The 25,701-nt window shown below is 43.4% G+C and overlaps 3 protein-coding genes across 3 annotated transcripts; all 3 read right to left on the bottom strand.

Annotated features, from left to right (window-relative positions):
* Positions 1-9,611: 9,611 nt before the first annotated feature.
* LOC100286333 (subtilisin-chymotrypsin inhibitor CI-1B) lies at positions 9,612-10,262 on the bottom strand. Its single transcript, NM_001159220.1, has 2 exons — positions 10,191-10,262; positions 9,612-10,100 (listed from the first exon to the last, which is right to left on the bottom strand). Exons 1-2 carry the CDS (start codon positions 10,200-10,202, stop codon positions 9,825-9,827), a joined length of 288 nt encoding a protein of 95 aa, NP_001152692.1. The 5' UTR covers positions 10,203-10,262; the 3' UTR covers positions 9,612-9,824.
* Positions 10,263-13,801: 3,539 nt separating this feature from the next.
* On the bottom strand, positions 13,802-14,471 carry LOC100286271 (uncharacterized). The gene is made up of 2 exons (NM_001159158.2): positions 14,391-14,471; positions 13,802-14,272 (listed from the first exon to the last, which is right to left on the bottom strand). Exon 2 carries the CDS (start codon positions 14,240-14,242, stop codon positions 14,021-14,023), a length of 222 nt encoding a protein of 73 aa, NP_001152630.1. The 5' UTR covers positions 14,243-14,272; positions 14,391-14,471; the 3' UTR covers positions 13,802-14,020.
* Positions 14,472-17,792: 3,321 nt separating this feature from the next.
* LOC100384506 (Pumilio homolog 3) lies at positions 17,793-25,262 on the bottom strand. The gene is made up of 9 exons (XM_008649972.3): positions 24,540-25,262; positions 22,232-23,463; positions 21,996-22,137; positions 21,805-21,912; positions 21,174-21,386; positions 20,977-21,087; positions 18,923-19,117; positions 18,591-18,765; positions 17,793-18,482 (listed from the first exon to the last, which is right to left on the bottom strand). The coding sequence occupies exons 1-9, from the start codon at positions 24,936-24,938 to the stop codon at positions 18,442-18,444; spliced, it is 2,616 nt and encodes an 871-aa protein (XP_008648194.1). The 5' UTR covers positions 24,939-25,262; the 3' UTR covers positions 17,793-18,441.
* Between the last annotated feature and the right edge of the window lie 439 nt (positions 25,263-25,701).

The following is a 25,701-nucleotide window of genomic DNA, read 5'->3' as shown; positions in this document are numbered from 1 at the left end:
ATAGTGTCAGACAGAGGAACGCAGTTCACCTCTCATTTCTGGCAGCAGTTGCAAGAAGCCTTGGGCACACATCTGAATTTCAGTTCAGCGTATCATCCGCAGACAGATGGCCAGACCGAAAGGACCAATCAAATTCTTGAAGACATGTTGAGAGCCTGTGCGTTGCAAGATCAGTCCGGATGGGACAAGAGATTCCCTTATGCAGAGTTTTCCTATAACAACAGCTACCAGGCCAGTTTGAAGATGTCACCATTTCAGGCGCTCTATGGAAGGAGTTGTAGAACTCCGTTGCAATGGGATTAGCCTGGAGAAAAGCAAGTGTTTGGGCCAGACATTTTGCTTGAGGCCGAAGAGAACATCAGGATGGTTCGAGAGAATCTGAAGATAGCGCAATCGAGGCAGCGAAGCTATGCAGACACAAGAAGAAGAGAGCTGAGTTTCGAAGTCGGAGACTTCGTCTATCTGAAAGTGTCACCGATCAGAGGAGTCAGAAGGTTCGGAGTCAAAGGCAAGCTAGCAGCCCGCTACATTGGTTCGTACCAAATTCTCTCAAGGCGTGGAGAAGTGGCCTATCAGCTCAGTCTGCTAGAGAATTTGTCCGCTGTGCATGATGTCTTTCATTTGTCTCAGTTGAAAAAGTGCTTGCGTGTGCCAGAAGAGCAGTTGCCAGTGGAAGGTCTCGAAGTCCAGGAGGACTTGACCTACGTTGAGAAGCCAGTGCAGATCCTTGAGGTTGCAGACAGAGTCACCCGAAGGAAGACCATCCGAATGTGCAAAGTTAGATGGAATCACCATTCAGAGGAAGAACCAACCTGGGAGCGTGAAGATGATCTGTTGGCTAAATACCCTGAGCTCTTTGCTAGCCAACCCTGAATCTCGAGGGCGAGATTCTTTTAAGGGGGATAGGTTTGTAACGCCCTGAATTTGGGGGTAGAATTTTTTCTTCTTTTCTCTCACCAAATTCAGGCGTTACTCTTTCCTTTTTCCCTTTTCTTCTCGCTAAGCCTTGATCTTTTCTAAAAGTTATAGCAAGAATTAGCTCGACATCTTGTGTAACCAAAACCTAGAACTATTTTTGGTTGTTGCATCATGCCGGATTATGCACTCTTTTGTTTGTGGTTGAGTGAATTGAAGAGTTAGGCATATAAGGAATTAGGGAAATTAGAAAAGAAAAGCCTTTTCTTTTTCTCTCCCCCCCTTTCTCTCTTTTGGCCCAGCCGCCCCCTCCCCCTTCGCGCCGGCCCAGTTGGCGGCCCAGCCGCCCCCCCCCCCTTCCCACTTCCCGCGTGGGCCCCGCGGCGGCCCAGCCGCCCCCTCCCCCCGTCGTGGGCCGTTCCGGCCGGCCCACCCCGCGCCCACCCCCTTTCCCCCCCTTTTGGCCCAGCCGGCCCAACCGCCCCCCCCCCCCCATTTCTTTTTCTTTTTCCAAAATTCCCTCCCCGCGGGCCCCGCCCGTCATCCCCTTCCCCTCCCCCAACTCTCTCTCTCTCTCTCCCCTAACCCTAGCCGCCGCCGCCGCCGCGCGGCCAACTCCGGTGAGGCCCCCCCCTCTCCTCCCTTCCCCCTCCCCCGCCCGCCGGCGCTGCTCCCCGGCGCGCCGTTCCCCGGCGCCCCGCGCCCCGGTCGCGCCCGCCTCGCCCCTCCCCGCGCCGGCCCCGCCTCGGCCGCTCCGGCGAGCCCCCGCCCTCGCCTCGGCCGTGCCCCGACCCCGCCGCCTCGAGCTCGCCCGCCCATGGCGTCCGCCCTCCCCGCGCAGCCCTCCGGTGAGCCCGGCCGCTCCGGCTCGGCTGCCCCCGACCCCGGCGACCCGCCCCTTCCCCGCCCTCGCTCCGGCAAGCTTGCCCCGCCCCATCCCGTGCCCGGCTCGCCGCCCCGGCTGCGCCCCGCCTCGGCCCCGCCTTGCCCGGCCGCGCCCGGCCCCACCGCGGTCGCGCCTCGCCACGCCCGGCCTCGCCCCGGCCGCCCCCGCCCTCGCCCTCGCCCCGGCCGCCCCGGCTTCGCCCTGGCCGCCCCCGGCTGCGCTCGGCAAGCCCGCCTCCGCCCCGGCTCGGCCGCGCCGTCCCCGCCCCGGTGTGGTGGTCGGTCGTGTCTTCGCCCTGGCGTGCTTGCCCGCTCGCCCCGCCGTGCCTTGCCCGCGTCGTGACGGCCCCGGCATGGCCTCGAGCTCGGCCCAGCGTGCCTATGGCGCGCGGCTTTGAGCTCGGCTAGCGCTCGGCCCCGACGTGCGCACGGCTAGTTCGTGGCATGTGCGTGCGGCCTCGCGCGCGTGCTCGCGTAGTGCGCAGTGCCTTGGCACGACCCGTCGTGTCCCCGTCTACCCCCCCCCCCCCCCCCGTGTCCTATGCGCGCTAATCACGTGTTTATATTAATAAGATAGGAGTCTCAATTTGGAAATTGGTTACGTTAGTTACTTTGTATAACTAATCATCTATCTCATTCAATGTTAATCTACTAAAAGTGGTCACGTTTACATTAGTGCATGTAGCTAATTCTTTTGTTAGAACCAATTGGAACTAGAGCACGTAGCGTTTAGTTATTCGTTTACCCGTAGTGCGTCTCGGGCATAAGCTTTAACTCTCGCGAGACCTTTTCCCATTTCTTTCTAACCGTGGTGAATTCATTATCGTATGTGATATTCTATGCATATATACTTTATTTGTTCTCCTGTATGGTGTACTGTTTGTTTCCTAATATGAATGTATGGATGTGTGTATGCTTGCAATCGCATAGAGAACGATCCGGTTGAAGAGCCCGAGGAACTCGCAGGAGAAGTCCCTGAGCAGCAGTCGGTTGGTGGAGGCAAGTGTCCCTTGACCTATCTCTGTCCTATTCATTATTTAATTCACCTCCCACATTACACATTTATGCCTAAGGATTGACTAGTTTTGTTATCCATATCCTTGTTTACCTATTTGGGTTGGATTATTATTGTCTAGCTTTATGCTATTGCTCAAACTCTAATCAATGAACATGATGAGATTATCTATGATGCGCTGTTTTCCCTTCTCTTATTATGATGTCGTACTTGTGATCTTCAAGGGGGCTCGAGCGGTTTCTCGAGTGCCTCTCCGTAAGGACCTGTTCTATGGATGACCGCCCGGGAAAACAGTGCAACCATGAGGGTGGAATGGGATGCCCTTAGCTGAATAATTAGAGGATCCGGGGTGTAGATCACTTAGCCGTCATGCCATCAATGGGGCTCGGTGTATGCGGCTCGCTCTGCCAAGTTTGGGTTCGCCCCTTGGGGAGGAGTGCGGTGCATTTAGGAAACCTAACGGGTGGCTACAGCCCCGGGGAATCTTTGTAAAGGCTACGTAGTGATGCACTGCTGGGTCACCTTGGTAGTGATCAATGGAGAGTCATGATCTCCGGGCAGAAAGGGAATCACGGCTTGTGGGTAAAGTGCACAACCTCTGCAGAGTGTTTGAAAACTGATATATCAGCCGTGCTCGCGGTTATGAGCGGCCAAGGGAGCTCCAGTGATTAGTGGTACTTGATCAGAGACATTATGGTACAGGTGGTTATGAGATCGATGGTTTTGGTTATGACTATGGTACTGGTAAGTGGTATTTCTTTCCGTTTGGAAAGGGTACATCGGGCTAATAACTTGGGTTAATGCTAAAACCTGGCTTTCTATTAGTAAATAATAATCTGACCAACTAAAAGCAATTGCTTGACTTATCCCCACATAAAGCTAGTCCACTACAGCCAAACAGGATACTTGCTGAGTATGTTGATGTGTACTCACCCTTGCTCTACACACCAAACCCCCCCATCCCCAGGTTGTCAGCATTGCAACCACTGCTCAGGCGAAGATGAAGCTGTGGAAGGAGACTTCCAGGAGTTCCAAGACTACGACGAGTTCTAGGCGTGGGTTAGCGGCAACCCCCAGTCGGCTGCCTGTGAAGGCCGCGTTTATCTACGTTTCTTTTCCGCACTTTGATTTTTATTGTAAGGACTATGTGGACGTCTCAGACGTATGATGTAATCAACTACTATTTCCCTTTTTAATACCATTTTGAGCACTGTGTGATGATGTCCATGTTATGTAACTGCTGTGTACGTGAATAACTGATCCTGGCACGTACATGGTTCGCATTCGGTTTGCCTTCTAAAACCGGGTGTGACAGGAGTTTAGCAGGGTGATGACACAAAAGTTCGAGATGTCGATGATGGGCGAGTTGACCTACTTCCTTGGGTTCCAAGTGAAGCAACTCAAGGACGGCACCTTCATCTCCCAAACGAAGTACACACAAGATCTTCTCAAGCGGTTTGGGATGAAGGACGCCAAGCCCGCAAAGACACCGATGGGAACCGACGGGCATGTTGACCTCAACAAAGGAGGTAAGTCCAGTGATCAAAAGGCATACCGGTCCATGATAGGTTCATTTCTTTATTTATGTGCTAGTAGACCGGACATTATGCTAAGTGTATGCATGTGTGCTAGATATCAATCCGACCCCAAGGAATGTCACCTTGTGGCCGTTAAGTGAATTCTTAGATATTTAGTTTCTACGCCTTGCTTTGGGATCTGGTATCCAAAGGGGTCTACCTTTGACTTGATTGGATACTCTGACTCCGATTATGCCGGGTGCAAGGTTGATAGGAAGAGTACATCAGGGACGTGCCAATTTCTAGGAAGGTCCCTGGTGTCCTGGAGTTCAAAGAAACAAATATCTGTTGCCCTATCCACCGCTGAGGCCGAGTATATTGCCACAGGACAGTGTTGCGCGCAACTACTTTGGATGAGGCAAACCCTCCGGGACTTTGGCTACAATCTGAGCAAAGTCCCACTCCTATGTGACAATGAGAGTGCTATCCGCATGGTGGATAATCCTGTTGAACACAGTCGCACTAAGCACATAGACATCCGGCATCACTTCCTGAGAGACCACCAGCAAAAGGGAGATATCGAGGTGTGCCATATTAGCACCGAGAACCAGCTAGCCGATATCTTTACCAAGCCGTTGGATGAGAAAACTTTTTGCAGGTTGCGTAGTGAACTAAATGTCTTAGATTCGCGTAACTTGGATTGAACTATAGCATACATGTGTTCTATGCCTTTGATCATGTTACTTTATGCATTTAAATCCATTATTGTGGTGCTCAAGTTGTACACGTGATCCCCGGACCTCACAAGTCCATTTGCAAGTGATGCACATATTAAGGGGGAGATGTGCTACAACTTGACCTTTTGAGACTAACCTGGTTGTTTGAGTATACTTGATGTAGTCTAAACGTGCATTGAAAGGAAAATGTGGACTTGGACGATGCGAAGACTTCCACTGCACTCCGATATTAGTGTAATTATTTCCAAGTTCCTGCTTCTATTGCCTTTTTGCTCTTAATTGACATTTTTGGTGCGGCAATGGGGTTAAAGGGCCAAAAATGATCCCGTTTTGGCGCTTCATGCCAAAGGGGAGAAATTAAGGCCAAAGCAACTGGATCAGCTACCACTTGTGAATTTCAAAAATAATAGAGTTAGAATTTTTGATTTGTCCAAAATGCTCTTATTGCAAAATTTGGTCTCTTGTGGGGGAGAATTTTGATTATGGGAAAAAGGGGGGAGTTTTTGGCACTTGATCATTTTTTCTCGTGGAATATCTCTCCTTTTGCCCAAACAAGTGTGTTTGACCTAGAGATAGGAAAAAGAATTTGGTTTGCAAAAACAAACCAAGTGGTGGCAAAGAGTGATCCAAATATGCCAAATTAGAGTAAAAAACAATTGGATCTTCAAATTGAATTGATGTTGCACGTTTTGAGTTGCTTTTTGGTGTGTTGGCATAAATCACCAAAAAGGGGGAGATTGAAAAGGAAATATGCCCTTGGGCAATTTCTATAAGTATTTTGGTGATTAGATGCCCAACACATATTCTTTAAAGTCCTAATGTGCCAAAGGTTGAAAAGTGCAAATCAAGGCATGAGGTATGTTTCTAGACTCAGTACATTTGTTTTTTAATACTAATGAGGTTATCTAAGTGCTAGAAACAGTGCTGAGAAGAAGAGAATCGAATTGCAAAAGACTTGGTTGTGTGCAGCCAAATTCTAGTTCTGCCTGGCACACCGGATTATCCGGTGCGCCAGGCTGGTCCGCGTGGACTCGCCGCTCTCAGGAAAAGCATCGGGGCGATGTGGCTATAATTCACCGGACTATCCGTTGGTGCATCGGACTGTCCGGTAGTGCACCGGTCGCCAGCGCAACGGTCTGCCGCGCAATCTTCGCGTGACATGTGGTCGCGCCAACGGTCGGTTGGGCACACCGGACTGTCCGGTGTGCACCGAACAGTGTCTGGTGCACCAACCGATCCCGGGGACCAACGGTTGGCTGTTCTCCATATGGAAAGAAATCATGCACCAGACATGAACAGTAGTTGTCCGGTGGTGCACCGGACTGTCCGGTGCACCACACGACAGAAGGCAAGATTGGCCTTCCAAGTTGGCCTCCAACGGCTCCTAGCTGCCTTGGGGCTATAAAAGGGACCCCTAGGCGCATGGAGGAGTCAACCAAGCATTCTCTGAGTATTCTAAAGCATCCAGACTCCACTTCCGTGCATTCGCTTCATTGTGCTAGTGACTTGGGCTCCGTTCGAGTAGTGCACTCTCTGAGTTGTCATTTGAGCTCAAGTCGTCACTTGTGTGTGTGGTTGTGCTACGTATTTGAGTCTTGTGTGTGTTGCTTCTCCCAACCTTACTTTGTGCTTTCTTTGTGATCTCTATTGTAAGGGCGAGAGACTCCAAGTTGTGGAGATTCCTCGCAAACGGGATAAGACTCTAAAGGAAAAGACCGTGGTATTCAAGTTGATCATCGGATCACTTGAAAGGGGTTAAGTGCAACCCTCGTCCATTGGGACGCCACAACGTGGAAGTAGGCAAGTGTTACTTGGCCGAACCACGGGATGAAATCGCGTGTCTCTTGTGTTGCATTCTCTTTGATTGTTTTGTCCACAAGAACTCGTCTCAAAACTACTTAGTCGCACTAACACTTCTATAACTAAGTTTTGTGGCTATTTAGTGTTTGATTTTACAGGATCACCTATTCACCCCCCCCCCTCTAGGTGCTCTCAGTAATGCCGGATGTAATCAAATCTTTATGGCCGAGGAAGATGCGTCTAAAACAGCCTTTATATGTCCAGGTTCCACTGGTTTATTTGAATGGGTTTCATGACATTCCATTTAAAAAAATGCTGGTGCCACTTATCAGAGGGCTATGAATTTGATCTTTCACGAGTAGTTAGGAAACACTGTGGAGGTTTACATTGATGATATTGTAGTTAAATTGACTGAATTTGATTCTCATATAGTTGATTTGCACAAAGCCTTTGATAAGATACATCAGTAAAGTTTCAAACTGAACCCTCGTAAATGTGCTTTTGGAGTGTCGGCTGGTAAGTCCTTAGCATTCATCATTCATGAGCATAGCATAGAGATAGATCTCGCCTGAATTAAGTCCATTCGAATGTGGGGCTCCAACCTGTAAGTTTGAGGTGCAGAAGTTTCTTGGCAAAGTCAATTATTTGCAAAAGTTTATTTCTAATTTAGCCGAGAAGATTCATGCTTTCACTCCTATTCTTCGGCTTAAAATGATGCTGATTTCACTTGGAGGTAGAACAGCATGAAGCATTTTATCTTATTAAAAATTATTTATCTTCAGCTCTAGTATTGAAAGCACCAAGAGCAGGAGTATTGTTCAGGTTATACATTGCAGCTGAATATAAATTTATTGGAGTTGTTCTGACATTTGAGGACCTTCGAAAGAGGAAGACCCCCAACAGATGGTATGTCCCTGCTTAAATACCCGGGTGTGATAACCGGCCCGCAACAAACGCGGATGGTTGCGCTAGCTGGGAAAATCCTAGGCGAACGGTGCGCCTGGGCTGAAGCAGGTTGGTTACGGGCGAGGAAGGAGCTGACCACATATGGGCCCACAGTCAGCGAGAGAGGAGGACACGGGCGCGTGCTGCTATGGATGATGTGTGGGCCTGGTTGCCAATTAGCGGACGGACGCGAGGGAGGGCTGCCTAACGAATGGGACCCATGGTCCAGTGGCTAGCTAACCCGTGGGGTCCCCCTGTCGGCACCAAGGGGAGTTTGGGCCGGCCGGGTAGAAGCGCGAGCTAGGTCGGGGAGTGAGAAAACCGGCCCATACGTGGGTTTTCACTTTTTTTAATTTTATTTTTTCTTTCTTCTCTTTTTAATTTCAAATCAAACTCAAGTCCAAATTTCAAACCTTTAATTTTAGAGGCACAAATAGAATTTCAGAATGATGTGCACTAATTATATTAATATATTTATTTAATTACTTTACTTATTATTATTATTTTATTTAGGTAATGAAATACACACCACATTTATTACATAGAATATTATTTTGGGTGTGTAATCAAATTAAAGATATATCCCAAAGTTCATATTCCTTTGTTTTGATAGAAAACATTCTCCAATGTCTAATTTTTCTTAGGATATGATTTAGCTAACATTATTCTGTTATGATCGTTTACTTTAGAAAGCGTGAGTTCTAAAGTTCAATTATTTACCAAGGATATTTATTTTTTATTATTATTACTATTATTATTATTACTATTATTATTATTATTATTTCTCTAAAAGATTTCCACAAGTTAAGATTTTGGGTGTTACATTAACCAAACTTATACATCAACATGTAGTCTTTCACTTTGGTATAGAAACTTTAACCAATCACTGTATAGATCAGCCACCAATAGGCTCCAAAATTTCTTCAGAATACAAAAACTACAGTGCTGAATTGTGCATTAAATCTAAAAATTCAGTTTCTGATATTCCCAATTTGGACCAGTTTTACACCTAGTTCCATATAGCTTTAAGGTTAAGTAACTCAAACGAGTTTGTTCAACTAAGATAGCTCTACAACTTAGCTATAGCGAACATCTCCAAACTGCTTATAAATCAAAAGTTACAATAGTCCAAAGTTGGCTAGTTGATATTGTTTTTCAGAAATTCCAATCTGAACTCAAAACTGATTTGTTATACTTAACTCCAAATTCTTCCACACAACATGGGAATCTCCAAATATAAAAGTTGTTCACTTTTCCAAATACTACAGCTTTGGTATATGAACTTTTAGCCACTTCTTTCTGGATTTTGAATTCCACTTTTGAGGCTAATTTAGGGTTTCACATGTTCTTCACTTTCTCCAAGTGTTTCTTTCACTTGATCTACCTTTGAAAGCAAAGTTGCTCTAGATTCTAATTCTTACCCTTTGGCACTTAAGGCTCCAAGTCAATTTGTCACTTGCTTAAAAGATGATCTATTCTTGTTTAGCTTAAGCCAAATCCTTAAACTAAACCCTAAACCCAACACACAACATCACACTTTTTGAAGAAAAAAAATGATCTAGGTATTCTAGGTATATCAAACAAGTTAATGTAAATGCAGATGATGACATGCCAAAGTTTTAGTTATCGTAACATCAGGGTGTGACAGTCGCCATCTCTCGCATTTACATTTCCTCCCCTTCCTTACCCCTTCTCCACCGTACCTACATCGTTGCATTTACTCTGTAGTTCTCGCTCGCCTCATTAAAGAAGCATTTATATGAGATGCACATGACCATAGTATTAGATGGTTGCATATCATCATTAATTGCTTATTTATGATATATTATTCCATCAAGATCACATTTTTCACGGTAGCCATACATGAGGTCCTCCTTTTTTTAATGGTGTACTAGTAGCTTAGAAGCTAACACCAACCAAGGAAGGACAACCAAGAAGCTAAGGCCTGGTTTATTATTAACTGGAAACATAAAATAAAAAGTAGGGTTTGTTTATTGCATTTGGTATGTATCACCCAACTGTCGGAGTCATGGCGACGGTGTCAACGAAGATACGGACGCGGTCGGGGCGAAGGTCCAGCGTCACGGGCGACCCAACAGGCAGCACCTGGATGTACGCGTTGGGCATGTCCTTGAGAATAGTCTCCGTCGCCTCCTTGATGGACATGCCCACCACCTCCGGCCACGACGTCTTCTTCTCGCTGCTGCTGGTAGCAGCAGCATCCACGACGACGGAACTCATCATCTCCGATCCGACGACGATGTGTTTCGTTATGCAGTCAACAATCTAGCCACATGCACAGATTAATTAATATACAGAAGGAGGAGGATCAGTTCAGCGAGAGAAGTAGCTAGAGATCATCAACAGTGTCAGTACGTGATGAAGCATGCATGTGAGACCTAACTCCCCTGCTTGTCGACGAAGAAGATGGCTATGCTATGTGAGACTACTAGCTGAGTATGTACTAGTGCGTATTTATGGACCCATCCGGCCGGGCAGAGAGAGCTAGGAGAGAGTGCAATGATCAGCATGTCGACATGTCTTTCGTCGTTAACTTGCTGCAGCCATGGCCTTCCATATGCGCCAAATGCCCTATCTACGAAGATGACGACGATGCCCACAGAGAGAGATATATATACCAGTCAGCACCGAAAACAAACGGATAGCTAGCTAGCCACGATAAGGATCATCGTCCTATCATGCATGATGTGGTTGTCGAGAGCTTTCCATGTCATGACCATTTGTCAATAGTTCCCACATGAGCACAAAGGTAGAGCATCGTCATGTGCATTCTCTAATGATCGGAGCTCACATGTAGATTATGTAAAGATCAAGGGGCTCATGTGTTGTACGTGTCCATATATCTGAATGCACAACAGTAACAAGAGGTGGTAACAAAACACACTCAACCAAATCATCCCCACACTAATAACATCTACTAAATCCACCAAAGAAATTACATCTAAACTTAACACACCATCAAAACCAATAGTTCATATCGTTGGATAACACCTCTCTCTTACTCAAATTCAATGGACAATATTACTTGGATCAACCTGATGAATAAATATACATATTCTAGATTAAATTCTGAATATAAATCATGAACAACAATAAAAAAACTAGCAAGTTGTTTCCTAACAAGCTAGTAAGCAGTACGCATCTATAACAACAGATAAACTGAAGTACGAGATTAGATCAAATGATGCTTATTGATTAGATATACTTATTGACTGCGTGAAAGCGACAGGGTTGACGACGTCGATGGCAGTCATGGAGAAGAGCGCGAGCAGTCGCGTGGGGGCGCTTCCTAGAAACCTTATTCGACTTCTCCCGGTGCAGGATCTCGAAGGCTAGTAAGCAGTCATAGGATTTTTAACCAAATTTCTAAATTTGGGCCAAGCCCATAAATCTAACACATCCCTTCCCCTCTCCCTCCCTTGCGACCTCATCGCCCCAGCCTCCCCCTCCGCCCTACTCTCGTGTCCTTATCGCCCCCTCCCCCTCACTCATGCTACCATCAACCATCCCCTCACGGCGGCGGCGGCGTCGACCCCTCTCCTCATGGGATCGTAGCGTTAGCATGGTTATATACTAGTCTAATTAAATTGGTCAATACAGTCGTCAACACTGCTACGTATAGATTCATGCGTCATTGTAGAGTCTAAGGGGTTGTTTGTTTGGGCTTATAATCTACTCAGACTATATAATCTAACTTATTTTCAACTAACACTTAGTTCAAAATAAGTTAGATTATATATATAATCTAAGTAGATTATAATCCCAAACAAACAGGCCCTAAATCAAGGGTCACTACCAGAATCGAATCCAACATAGGGTAGTTGGTAGTGACGATGGTGATGGGATTGAGTATCATTGATATGTGTTTCTCGAATCCAAACTCAAGACTTCAAGATTCTCTCAACCATCCTTTTCATATGAGCTACACAAGACTTATGACTATATAAGTAACGGATGTTATTCTTTTAACTATATATTTATGAATCTTATAATAAATATTTGACACTCTAAATTATCTCAAATGAAAAGGTTGTTAACTGTATTTTTTTATCTTATCGAGTATTATAACTTTGAAGTTGACTTTGTCTCCATTCAACATTGTCAACCATCTCAATATTATCTGGGTATTTGAACATACAAATAATTTCAAATTTAAAAATTTCTAACTATAAAGGTTTGCATATATTTGAACTCTACAATTTTAGTATAAAGTTTGTCTTGATTTGATTTTATAAGGTATGGAATTTTGTGCCAAATAACTGAAAACCTACCTATCACTTCCAATCTATGGAAACAACCAATTGCGATAGGTTCTAGCCACAAACCAGCTACGAAAACCTATCTATTACTATTGGTTGTAGCCATAAACTAATAATGATACATTATGATTGCGGGTTCCAAAGCAACTTATAGTGCTTGCCAATTTTGTAGTAGTGCAAGGAAAGAAACAAAAGGAATTGAAACTAGATTCAACTAAGGCGCCACTTCATGTTTGGCCTCTTCGTTGAGATTGATATCAGACAACTCAAATGGTATATGCCTAGCATGATCCACATAGAAAGTAGCCAAGCACAACAATTAACACAACAAGCTCAAATGTTCTGGGAAGTGCTTCTTCAAAACATCCAATGGCGATGTCTAGACACACTTTGTCAAGCACCCCTTCCACCGTGACAGTATAAGGATCACTCCCTAGCACAAGATTGAAATGTGCTAGCATGGGAGTACCTTCTTGCACCTCAAGCGCACCTCCTTCCACCTCATGTACATGTTTCCAAAGCTCACACATACACATTAGCCATGCACATGCTCCTAGAAGGCACAATAGGTCATCATCACCATCTTGCTCAATGCAAAGAAATGTGACTAGTAAAGTAATCGACATCCTAAACAATTGTAACAAGGGAAAGTAAAAAGTATTTCCATTCTAGTAAAATATGGAGAAACTATCTAGGAAACTAACAAGATCCATGACTACCTTGTAACCAGAAACTAGTGCTCCATTTTTGGGAGATTTTCTTGGAAGAATTCATCAATTTAATGAGGGCTTGTTCTTCATCAATTCAGTCAAGGCTTACTCTCTCCAAAAGGTCAAACTAAGATACCATGAATGACTCCCAAAAAAGTCTCAACCAAGAACCCACCAATAATTTAGAAAACGTTTTTTGCACCAAGATTCTTGACACTCCATGAAGAAATACATATTTAATTATGGATTTCTTAGACGAGACAACTTGGGTTGGGTAGAATTTGGGCATGCAAGCATAGAACATGGGTAGCATGCAACTCACCTAAGTCTAGCGTAAGTGTAGTGTTTTTATTGGTAGAGGATACATCCACTAACATTGTGCAACCATGGTGGCTTCGTAGTGTAGCACCACTGGTGTCATGGGGAGTGGAGCAGGTGGTGTGGGTGGCAAGGCACACTCATTAACAGGGGCAAGATTGCATGGGATTTTTGGGGTGGTGACAAAGTAGTACGCATGGAATGGTAGGGGAGAGGAGGAGGTGGTGTGGAATGTGCACATGCCTAAATGAGTAGAAAGAATTGGGTTGCCAACCATGGTTACCTCATCAGAGATGTGTTTGTGCCTATGAGGTTCAAATCATCATAAACATGTATTAAAGATCATGCCTCTAATGAGGTTATTGAATTTACACGTCTATATTTGATCTTTTTTGAAATAAATATTGATAATTGTGTCTCTGATGAGCTTGTCCTAGATCACACATATATGATGGGGATCACATCAAATATATCTCTTATTGAAACATGACACTAACAAGATCTCCTTTCATTAGAGACATGCTTAGATGAGACTAGTCTATGATTAGTGCTATTATCGAATATGTTTACATGAGCAACATTACCAAAGACACATTTAGTTTACCCATGCCTCTAATTTGACATCAATGTTGTGTTGTGTTTAGTATATCTGGTGTAGGCATCTTTTGTGCTATTTTGACATAGTTACGATTGCATATATCATTATTTATTTATTATATATTCCATCGGGATGAGATTTTTATGATAGACATACATGTAATTTCTTGGGGCCCCTTTTGATGGCGATATAGCTAATAAGCTAAACCAATCAAGGATAACCAAGAAATGTAGGATTTATTAGCCATGATACATAAAAGTAGGCTTTGTTTATTTGGCCTATAGATAAGGCATATCCTTGTCAGCCAACTGTTGGAGTCTGGGCAACAATATCAACGAAGATGCGAACACGATCAGGGCGAAAGTCTTGGGTCACAAGCGAGCCAACCGGTAGAACTTGAATGTTAGCGTTGGGCATGTCTTTAAGAATGATCTCTCTTGCCTCCTTGATGGACATGCCCACCACCTCAGGCCATGATGTCTTATTCTCCCTACCAGTAGCACCCAAAACAACGGAACTCATTTTCAATGATGGAATATATTTTCTGTTAATCTGCATGCACAAATATATGGACAAATAGAAGGAGGGGAATCGGTTTAGCAAGAGAAGTAGACATCAACATTGATCAAACATGTATACAAACTACTTGAGCTCGCTAAGGTGAACTTACTACTTGAGATCACCTGGTTGTGGATATGTGACATTAGTGGAGTAGTAGTGTATATTTGTAGACCCGTTCAGCCAGCTAGAGGAGACTGCAATGATCATATGGACAAGGGTTTTGTTAACTTGAGATAGTTGCCTTTCAGATATGCCAATGGCATATGAAGATAAGGATACACACAAAGGACCAGTCAGCCTTGGTAATAGCTAGCTTTATTTGATAGTTAGTAAGCCTTGATAAGGATTCCATCGTCACCTAGTTGCCACATAGTTTCTATGTCACCATTTTCATTAGTTAACTATAGCTTTATACCTACATGAGCACAAAGTCACAACAAACACATGAATGATTATGACACATATGTACCAATCAATCCATCTCCTCTCTCTCTCTCACACACACACACACACACATCTCATTGTCCTCGATAGTTGACGCATACATAGTGTGCCATGATACTAAAAATATATCATCTCAAATGAGATATATATTTTTACATGTCTTGGATATGCATACACATCATTATGTCCTATATTACACCTTTTACACAAAGATAACATGATGGCATACTACATGCCAAAAGGCCTAGGAAAGTTGGCACTACTGCCTTCAACTTGACACCAAAGTAAGGTTCTCGGTGTGATTGAAACAAGCCACCAATTTTTATAAAAAATAATTTCAAAGATATTCTAGTCCTAAAGACTCTAAACTATTGAATGTATAAAAAGGTCAATTCTATGGGGCTTGATAGTGGACATAGTCTATCTTTCTATTCTCCGAGAACAAAATCGTTCATTCTTAAACCCTTTATTTTTTTTAACTCTTGATTTTTTAGACCATTTACTTCTCGGACTTGGTTCAAATCTAGGGTGCTTTGGTTGACACATAAAAATATAGTGAACCCAAAATGGTTATTGTATTTAAAAAGTTAGTGAAATATAGTAAAACTTTTGAATTTGTTTCGTTAAGTCCTTATGTATCAGAGAATCTACTACCAAAATATATTTCTATATTAGAATTAAGTACGATTTTATACTTATAAAAAGGTGCATATATTAGTGCATCACTTCATGAACCTATTCAGGGTGGGAGTCCTCTTAACTCTCATGGGTTGATTTATGCTCATTTAGGTGTTTTGCATAATAGGCCCATTTAGGCTAGGTTCAATTAAATGTGAACAAAAGGGCAAAGATATTTCTATATGTATTTATTATACGCTGTCTAAAAATAGATATCTCTATTATATAAAGCATCAGTTTCCACATTCACACCCACCTAATCAACAGAACATGCATATTTTTATGTTTTATGAAAACAAAGTATACCCACGTGATATATAGAAATCGTAGCAATGTACAAGCATCTAACTAGTCTCTATCTATACTATATTAAAGCACCAGTTTTCCTAGTTTCACAGTCGTCGTGCCCCCTACATTTAAATTGTAAAAAATGCTAAATTATGTACAAATGAGGATTTGAACTATGATTGTTGGCTCTAAACTCACATTCACACCTACTTAGCCAAAGCCAACATAACACACATGTATTTATGTTTTATATTCTATATTTAAGCATAAACGGAAATTGTAGCAATGTACGGGCACTTCACTAGTAATTCCTTATTTGACACTAGTAAAGTTTTCATTTTTTACGTCAAAATATAAATCTTCTCTATTTGATATTGGATATAAATTTGGTTCCCTATATAACACTACCATTAGTTCTGACCTCTAATGGTGTTAAATTTCATGTGAAAAGATTATTTTACCCTTATTGAATAATTATGTATGTATAAATACTTGTGATAAAAATTAGTTGTATTGTAATATTTTTTTATGTATAAATACTTGTAATAATTATTTCAAGAGAGGTAAAATCGTTTTTCCATATAAAAGTTAACAGCGCTAGATGTCAGAAACAGTAACCAAATTTAGCTCATCTAGTGTCAAATAGGGAATTTTTATAATTTAAGGGCAAAAAAGTAACCAAAACTTTAGTAGTGTCAGATAGAGTTGTCTCAAAAATCATGACATATTATTGCTACAGGAGATGGTGTCGATCTATCAAGTGACCCCTATAAATCATTTTTAGCGACATAAAAATAGATTTGTTGAAGCCACATGGTTTTTGCAAAATTTCAAAACTTAAAGAACGATATTTTTATGTAACAAGCATCTAAAATAAATTTTGATACCATAAAAGCTTTGAAACAAGACCCAACTTAAGTATATTTTTAGTGACAATTTAGGAGGACATGAGATGTCAGTGCATAAATGTTTCTCTTTTTTGGCGAAAAAACTAAGAATGCATTTTATTAGGAGAAAAAAGTATAACATGTATTGATCATGGCAAGCCAAATTAAAGCTTATAAAGATCGTAGTTCAATGTGAAAAATTACATTACAAAAAAGACCTTGTGACCTACTCTAAAGATGAAATGTATACAGCGCTGCTTGTTACTTGTTGCTTTGTTTGCGCCAACTATAAAATGCTAAATTATGTCACAATTCATTTTCTTTGCGTGATTTGGTTGGAATAAGCAACTAGCTCCTGGCTATGTGTTGGATGTGCACATTCCTAGTTGTCACAGAGACCTAGAAAGTACACTTCTAGTTGTCACAAAGACCTAGAAACTACACTCGCATTTACTCCCTCCATCGTAAATTAAAATTTGTTTTACTTTTTATTAGATTCATACAATGATTAATGTATGTGTTCTATATATGTATCTAGGTTCATAATCATTCATATGAATCTAGACATAAAAATTTAGAGCTAAAACGACTACTATTTTAGAACGGATAGAGTATATTTAAAAGGTAGACCTTATTTATACTTGTCTTTTCGACTTGGGATAACCCTTTTTCCCATTTCACAACGGAATTGAGGACTTAGTTTGGTTTGAGGTCCGATGACAAGACGATGAGTCGATGACAGCCTTTGAGTTGCATGGAAACACGAACAAATATGCATGGCACTCACGTACCACGTAAACATGCTTACTGGCTTTTGCAGATGGATCCAGATGAAGTGTATTCAAGTATTCAGTGCAGATGCAAAGGTAAGGCAAGAAACCATAACAACTGCTGTTTACTTATTCACATTATTCATTGCTCACTGATTTTCTATGCCATGGTTTCAGTTGATGTACGAGGAGACGAGTCAAATAGAAAATGATGCAGTGACCAGCATAATAAGGACAGTGACATCAGTCCTTTTCTGTTCCCTCGTCAGTCGGCAATGAAGCAAAAAACAATGAATGCAAAAAATCAGTGTTGCGGATCTACAGCTTGAAAACAGTAGAGCGTGTGTGTGTGTGCAGTAATTCATTAAAGCAACAAGGAGTATGTATACCAAAACAAAAGCAGCAAAAAAAAACAGATCACCTCAGCAGCAACAAAACCAAACAAAAAAACAACGTTTATCAGAGGTGAAAAATGAGATTAAAACATTCAGACATTAGGGGCCTGGATTACATGAGACAAGCATTAGTACAAGGAAGAAACAGAGTCACATTACATACCAAGCAGTTCAGGAAAGCTGATACTAATAACTTCAGCTTAACTGTGAAAACGAAGGCAGGCTAGTGCGCCTCAGCTTTATGTTACAACAAAGGCCAGACAGACAACAGGAGAGCCACAGCAGCTATACCAACACATGAAACAGGGTGCCAATGGCCTCCAGCTTCTTTTTTTTTTCCTTTCTTTCCTTTAGGCAGACAGCTAACAGCTTACTTTCTCCTCACTCTAAGAGCTAAGTTTAATTTGTACAGCAGCAGAGTAACTGACATGCTTCTCACTCCTTCCCCTTCCATCTTCCTCTTTACAGCAGCCTTCAGATCGATCGGACTCACACGCATCACTCCTCCCTTGATTCCGCCACATGGGTAGGGGGTCTTTCTGCTACAGAATTAATGTACACTCTTCCCCGCAAACATACAGTATTTATTTTTTTTCCTGGCGAGGCCAAAAGGGGCCTTCATATAAGGTTTTTAGTAGAGAAAAAAACATGAGGCAAACCTAGCAACTGTTAGCTGTACAACTTAGAGAGTTTGCCCTTCAGGCGGCGGTGCATGCTGGTTGAAGCCCAAGGCGCTTCTCTGTGAGCACAAAATAAACATCATTATTAGTCCCTAAACAAACACGATACAGACATAATGCCGCGTCCTGGAGCCATAAGTATATGAAGATAGAACATATGCATATACCTCCAGCAGCAACAAGCTTCTCTACACGCGCTACTATGTGCTTCCCGTATGTGTACTTCTTGAGTGTGTTCAAGTGTGTCTTTATCCTTGTTAAGATCATCTCCCTCTGCTGATCGTCACAAGTTTCTAGCACCTTCTGCACCACATAGTTTGCGAACTGGTCTTTCATCATTACCTAGCGCAACCACAACGCAACCCATATCTTATCAGTAAAGATCTCAAGACAAATTAGCCACTAGCCAGTTATTGAGTGGTAAACAAAGCATTTTGGTCAGTTCTGCTTAAATAAAACATTCTTAAAAGAAAATAAAAAGACCAAAGCATCAGCATACCTCAAGAGGTTCGCTTTCGCTAGTGGATCCAAGCATCTCACCGATCAGAACCTGACGTTCTACAGGATTTCCAAAGGCTAAGCACTTCTCAATGACATTAGAGGCAAACTTTTGCTGGCTCATTTGCACAACTTGGCCAATTAGCTTCTCAATAATGGCTGATCTCTCATGGGGCTTGCCATGTTCCAGAACATGCTGTAGAGTTCAGCAAGTCACTAGTAAGAAATAAAATATCAAGAAACTAAACACTTAGCTGAAATAAATCAAAAGAAGTTCCAAAGATCTCAGAACCATGACTAAGCACATACAGCTATGGTTATCCCATAAAACCTGCCCACACTGTAAGTGCAACATTTGACTCTGAATCAATGTCAAATCCTAAAGCAAGATTGTGTGCGCTGCTTACAGCAGGTGAAAAATAACCCATTGGAATGTCTCCAGTCAAGCATTTCAAAATTTGGTAACAAAATCGTTATGATATACACTATTGCCCCTACAAAAATAATATCCATAGAATTATCCCCAGAAGTACATACATAGTATCACAATTTACAAATAAAAATGAACATTAGCAGTCCAAGCCATGTTAAAGACTACCTATCTCCAATACATTATTTACTTGTAACCTGCAGAGATTAATAACTAGTAGCACCATTTCACCACAAAAATTCAGCAAGTTCCCTACATATTAACTAGAAAACATAAAAAGAAAACCAATTAGTTATTCCTAAGCCGGCCAAACAAGTTATCCCTTTGTAAAAAAATATATCACTCCCATGCACAAGTCTGACTCCCATTACTAGCTAATAAGGTGACTGGTGCAGCTGCATCGGACCCCAACTGGTCAAGCCGAGGACCGCCCGCGGTGACCTCTGCCACTCCGGCATCACACCACGACTGGTGAATTCCCAGAACCGACTTCTTTGGCCTCCTCTCAGCTTATTCAACCGAACCCTAAAGTCTCCTGGTTGTGTTAGGCCATTTAGCAGTAGCAAGTCAGGCCGACAAGCATCAGCACCTCACCTCTTGTTGATTCCTGTTCCACACGGCAGCACAGCACATGGCGACATGGGACAGGCAGCAGTACTGCAGAGCCAAGTCAACTCCCCAAGGCCAAGGCCAATGTACCTCACACCTCTCTTGTTGCTTCCTGTTCCACACGGCAGCACAGCACATGGCGACATGGGACAGGCAGCAGTACTGCAGAACCAAGTCAGAACTCCCCAAGGCCAATGCCAATGTACCTCACACCTCTCTTGTTGCTTCCTGTTCCACACGGCAGCACAGCACATGGCGACATGGAACAGGCAGCAGTACTGCAGAGCCAAGTCAGAACTCCCCAAGGCCAATGCCAATGTATGTTACAGACTTGCACTGGTAGTAGTTACTAACCAGATCAATTTATCGTCAAGTTAGTTCAATTGATTAATGTACCCGGTAGATCAGGAAATATTAATTAGGGTATTATTTGTTGATTATTCATCCATTGTGCACTAAATTGTTGAATTTAAGACCCATTTATGTTATTTAGTACTTGTACACCGAATTATAAGACAAATTTTACAGTTGTTTACAAAATTGCTAATTGGATTTTTAGCAACGTGCATGTGAAACTTTTGGTGTGGGTGTGGCACACCCTATGGTAAAATCCAGGGTCCACAACTTTCCTATGATGTTCAGCTGGAGTAGTGTAGCTCCAAGAAGTTGCTTAAGATCATTTTCCCTGGACGATGTTCAGGTGGCGTCCACAGTTTGGCAAGCCAGTTAATCTTTTTGCATGTGTTGGGGTGTTTTCTGAGGGTGAGTTGCGTGCTACAACAAATGGAACCAACTCTGATACAAAGTAGTTCACTAATACCCATGTTTCATGGAAGAAGGAAAGGGAGTCCATGATCCACATTTCAGTGTCAAACGATACCAGTTATGAAGCAAACAACATACTGAGACCAACATAATCCTAGAGATGTTACTGCACAACACAGCCCACCAACTCAAAACCAGGAAGGCAGGAATAACATGTATACATATCTTTCAAAACTGAACATGGCACTGACCTGAACCACATAGTTGCCATACTGGTCCTGAGCTAGCAAGCAAACAGACTGGAGAATCTCATCCATCATTATTTGCTGTGTCTTAGGATCATCACAATGCTCTAGAACCCTCTGTAGCAATTTGTGATGTAATAACAAGTTAAGTGTTACAAATGGTAAGCCTCCAAATGGATGAGTGATGCATATAATTATCATACCTGAATAACTCGGCAACCATATGGATGAGTGGATAACATTACAACTTGGCCATAGAATGTCGAGACAATGAACTCGATAGCATGCTGAGGAATGCACTCTATGCATTTCTGTATAACATGGTTCCCATTTTGATCACGTACACAGCGCATGACATGACCCTCCAGCTCCGCAACCATTTTAGTCTGCAGATCCAAATCAACAACTTCTATAGCCTGCACATATATCATCAATATTGTCAGAAACAACATGTTGCTTGATACAATCTTCCAGCCAATTATGTAAATTCTAGAGATGCAAGTGTATACTTCTCATATACCAATTGTACAAGCACATACAAAATGTATACAATTCAGCCTTCCAACAAACATCCAATGTATACTTCTCATATTAGAGTGGTTTGCTGCAGGTGTTTTCATGCTAACTTGTTTTATAATCAGGAGGATAGAACTATAAACCAACAATATACCAAATCTGTAGGTCAAATGACTCCCACCACTCAGAAGCAACGGTATGAATTATTGTGCAAGGTAATTTATTTGAGCCGTCAACGCATTAGCAAGGCAAAAAACAATAACCAAGCTCTAGTTATAATAGACATGAGGATTGGGGGGTATTTCAATTGACAAGCACCTTCTGTATAACCCGGCACCCATACATCTGAAGACTAAGAGCAAGGACACGTCCAATAAGCTGACCAGCCAATTCCTTTATCTGGGCAGTGCTTCCATGCTCAAAAAACTGAGAAAAAGGAGCACCGAGTTAACAAAAGATACAAGACAACCTCAGACAGATATCCAGGCAGCACTTCCATACACTCCTACCTTTTGGACAACATAATTTCCAAATACATCAGTCATTAATGTGAGAGCTTGAGGCATAATTTCTGAAAAAACCATGTCCTTTTCTTCAGTACTGGCTGTTTCTAGCTTCTGTTGTATGAACCGGCTTCCATATTGATCAGCACTACAAAATATTCAAAAAATAGTAGGATTATTTGCATGTTACAAACTTACAATACTATCGTGATTCTAGAAACATCAACAGGGAAGGGGTGTACCTAAACTCAACAACATGGCCAGCTATTTCGGAGAGCTCATATGATTTACTTTTGTTGCTCTTGAATTCCTCCAGGAGAGAGGGCATCAAATTAGCATCCATCTTTCCACTCATGCCTGAATTCCATGAACCAAAGGAATTACCGAAGTTTCTCATGCCTGGTGGAAAGCGCATGTTGCGGTCACCATGCCTAAGTGGACTGCCTGGTGCAATAGGTGAAGAGGGAAGAACAGGACTTGTCAATGGACTTCCAGCATAACCACCAAGGTTAAATCCAAGATTGCCACAGTAACCATATTGCTTTTGTGACTGAAGTAAAGGGCCAAGGTTAGCTTTCTGTGTACCAAGTAAGTCCATGTAAGAACTTCCCAGATGGCTCCTGTCCATTAGAGGATCATCCCAGGTAGCTGCAATTTGAGCAAGGTACTGGATATACGCTGGATCAATAGAAGTCTGAAGAGAAGGTGACGCAGTTGGACTTCCAATTCCATTATAGTTTAGCATGTTAGACATACCAGCTAAATTTTGTCGAGAAGATACAGTCCCTCCAGGGGATCTAGAACCAATCCTAGGGGAAGGAAAGCCAGATCCAAGAGACAAACTGTCAAAAGATGTGAAACTGCCAGAATTAATCTGGTTTCTCATCGTGGATGAATTGGCCAAATTGGCAGAATATCCATCAGATAACTTAGATTGTCCATGCTCAGGACGCCTCATGTAGTGCTGCTGATTGCCATTTGGTTGGTCACCCTGTCGATCAAAAAGAAACTTCTGGACGTTATCAACATCCTGATAGAGCTGAGACTGGTCCATAGTTTGCCCACTCATTGCCCTAGATGATAAGTTCATCCCAGATAAGGCAGCCACCAGATCATCAGATCCACCGATTGCGGATGAACTACGACGGAAAGAAGAGGAACCACCATTCATCTTATCAGTGTTGCCAACTTTCACACCGATTGGAGGAAGGGATGGACTAGGGGCCCTCCTCACAAGCTCAGGATCTGGAGATGCACTCCTAGAAAGAGATGACCCTAAAAGAGAAGCAAATGTATTTGATGGCAGATCATTGTTCGGAATTTCATCCAAGCTTCGTAAACTATTGCTAGAGTGCAGGCCTCCAATAGTTCCAGGTCCACGATTTAGACCATACTGTATTCCAGAAGAACATAATGATTCACTACTATTGTGGCTGGCAGTCTGCCTATCCATATCACGCTGATACGAATCCTCCTGCGCCATTTAGAACAAAAAGAACAAGTCTGATGTTAGATCAATGAAACAGAATGAATGAACAGCAATGCAGGGGGAAAAAAGAACCTTTAAGAAGCTAGGGCTTAATGCAGGATTCCTAGAATCTTACAATATGCAGTCATCAATAAATACAGATCGGCAGAGGGGAGGGTATGCTGCTAAGGGAACCACAAAACTTAGAAGATTCAATATGCCCTAATGCAGAATATGGCTCACTGATGCAAGGACGTGTTGAAATAGATAAGCTACAGCAACAAGTAACAATACCCATAAGAGGTGCATACAAGCGTTTTGCACGTGAAATATGGAACAATGTTTGTCGTGATCCAGTAGACATTTCTAAAAAACAAAAGGCATGAACTGCTCTGGAACTACATTAGTTTATCCAATCATAACGCTTATTCCATTATAAATGGAACAATGCTTGTCGGGATCCAGTAGACATTTCTCAAGACCAGAAAGCATGAACTGCTCCGGAAGTGGATTAGTTTCCATCATAACGGTTATGCATCATAATATCACTAGTAACGGTTTAACATCGCAATCAGGAAAGTCAGCTGAAAATACTCTGTATGCCTCCAAAGTCAAATAGGGAAAGAAGGCGGGGTCTTTTCCGTTACTTCACGTTACCTATCTTCATGTAAATAAATTTCTCCATGAATCCATGAAGAAGCCGAGTCCGACAAAATCGATAGATCACATAACCGCAACAGAGACATCACCAGAAACCACAGGTCTAAAGTGCAATCATGCGTTCACACTGTCGAGAGCGCACGACGGCTGCATACCTAATATATGTCAAACATAGCAAATCTAAGATACTTCGACACTAGATATATATATAGTCTACTATAATTGGAATGAACTCGGACTTATCACTTCTCAGTCAAAAACCCATCAGTCAAAAATAGGAGCAACTAGTACAAGGTCAAAGGCTTTGTCGTCAGAAGGCATATATTAGCACAGAATGAAGATCGATGAGTATACTACTACTACGTAATACGGAGTATAAAATATGCGAAGTAATAAGGGGAGAAAAAGTTCGATCTTTCCACCTGAAAGACGGTGGAGAAGCTCCTCTGGCGGGCAAGATCGATCCCGGGCAGGCCGACCGTCCCTTGGGCAGCCGGCTGCTGCTGCCTCCTGCCGTCCCCGATCCCGCCGAAGGCCGCGGAGCGGAGGCGGTGGTGCGAGGAGCGCCAGTCCTCCTTGGACAGGAGCGGCGGCGGGAGGCGGGGGTTGAGGTGCGCATTGGAGTAGTAGTAGCTCTGGTACGCCGGGTCGGCGCGGAGGTCGTCATCCACGAGCAGGTCGGCAGCGGCCGCGGCGGCGCCCAGGGCGCCCTCGACGGTGGGCGGCGCGGAGCCGCTGCGGAAGACCTCGAAGTCGCCGCGGTCGGCCTCCGCGCCGAACGCCGCCGCCTCGCCGCCGCGCGCCGCCATCTCGGTGACCATCGGTGCCAGCGAAAGAAAAGAGGCAGAGAGGAAACAAAATAGAAAGGCTAGATCTTTAAGTCCGACGCGCTAGAAGCCCGCCATTACCGCGCTCCAGCGGCGGCGGCGGGGGCGGGGACCGGGTTCGTCTGGTCAGAGCGGGCGGATCGGGGGGCGGGCGTCCATCTGCGGGCGGTGCGGGCGGTGCGAGCGGCGTCCGGATTCGGGACGGATTGGAGGAGCTCCACTCCGCCTCCGAGTGGGGGGTGGTCTGTGTGAGCAGTGGCGTGCTGGGGGAGTGGGGGAAGAGTGGGGGAGTAGAGAGAGACTGGAGAAGAAGAAATCAGTCAGAGAGGCCCGGTTGCGGCTCGATTAAGTACAGCGGCCGGAGCGAGGTGCGCCGTTGGATTTCGGGACGGACGGGCCCGATCTGCCCGGGGGCTTTGGGTCCTCTAGGGTTTTGTTTTGTTGTTCTCACGGCACAGCCATCGCTGTTCCAGAGGGATAGTTTGAGAGATGGCAAAGCTATTTCTTGCTCTTGTTTATAAACGGTAGCAGTATACTGCAGGATAGTGCTCCTCGTGCTACGGTGACTGAATTAGGAGCGGTCAGTTCCCGTTATCCGAACCAAAAGTTGAAGCTAGTTAAACGCTGTTCGCTACAGCTGTTTAACGGCGTGTTTAGTTTGCAGGTTAGGCTGCTTTTGGAGTCATCAAGACCTACGTCCGAGTCTATATTATCATTTAATTTGAATCGCGGAACGAAGTCGTTCGTAACTTTCTAA

Source organism: Zea mays, chromosome 6 (assembly GCF_902167145.1).
Source record: "Zea mays cultivar B73 chromosome 6, Zm-B73-REFERENCE-NAM-5.0, whole genome shotgun sequence".
Lineage (NCBI taxonomy): Eukaryota > Viridiplantae > Streptophyta > Magnoliopsida > Poales > Poaceae > Zea > Zea mays.
Note: the sequence above shows the minus strand (reverse complement) of the source record. Positions and strands in the feature narration are given on the sequence as shown.

Coding starts and splice junctions, on each gene's coding strand:
- LOC100286271 (NM_001159158.2), bottom strand. CDS start 14,242: ATGAGTTCCGTTGTTTTGGGTGCTACTGGTAGGGAGAATAAGACATCA.
- LOC100384506 (XM_008649972.3), bottom strand. CDS start 24,938: ATGGTCACCGAGATGGCGGCGCGCGGCGGCGAGGCGGCGGCGTTCGGC. Junction 21,088..21,173: donor ATGGTTGCCGAGTTATTCAG/GTATGATAATTA, acceptor AAATTGCTACAG/AGGGTTCTAGAGCATTGTGA. Junction 18,766..18,922: donor GCGAAAGCGAACCTCTTGAG/GTATGCTGATGC, acceptor TGGTTGCGCTAG/GTAATGATGAAAGACCAGTT.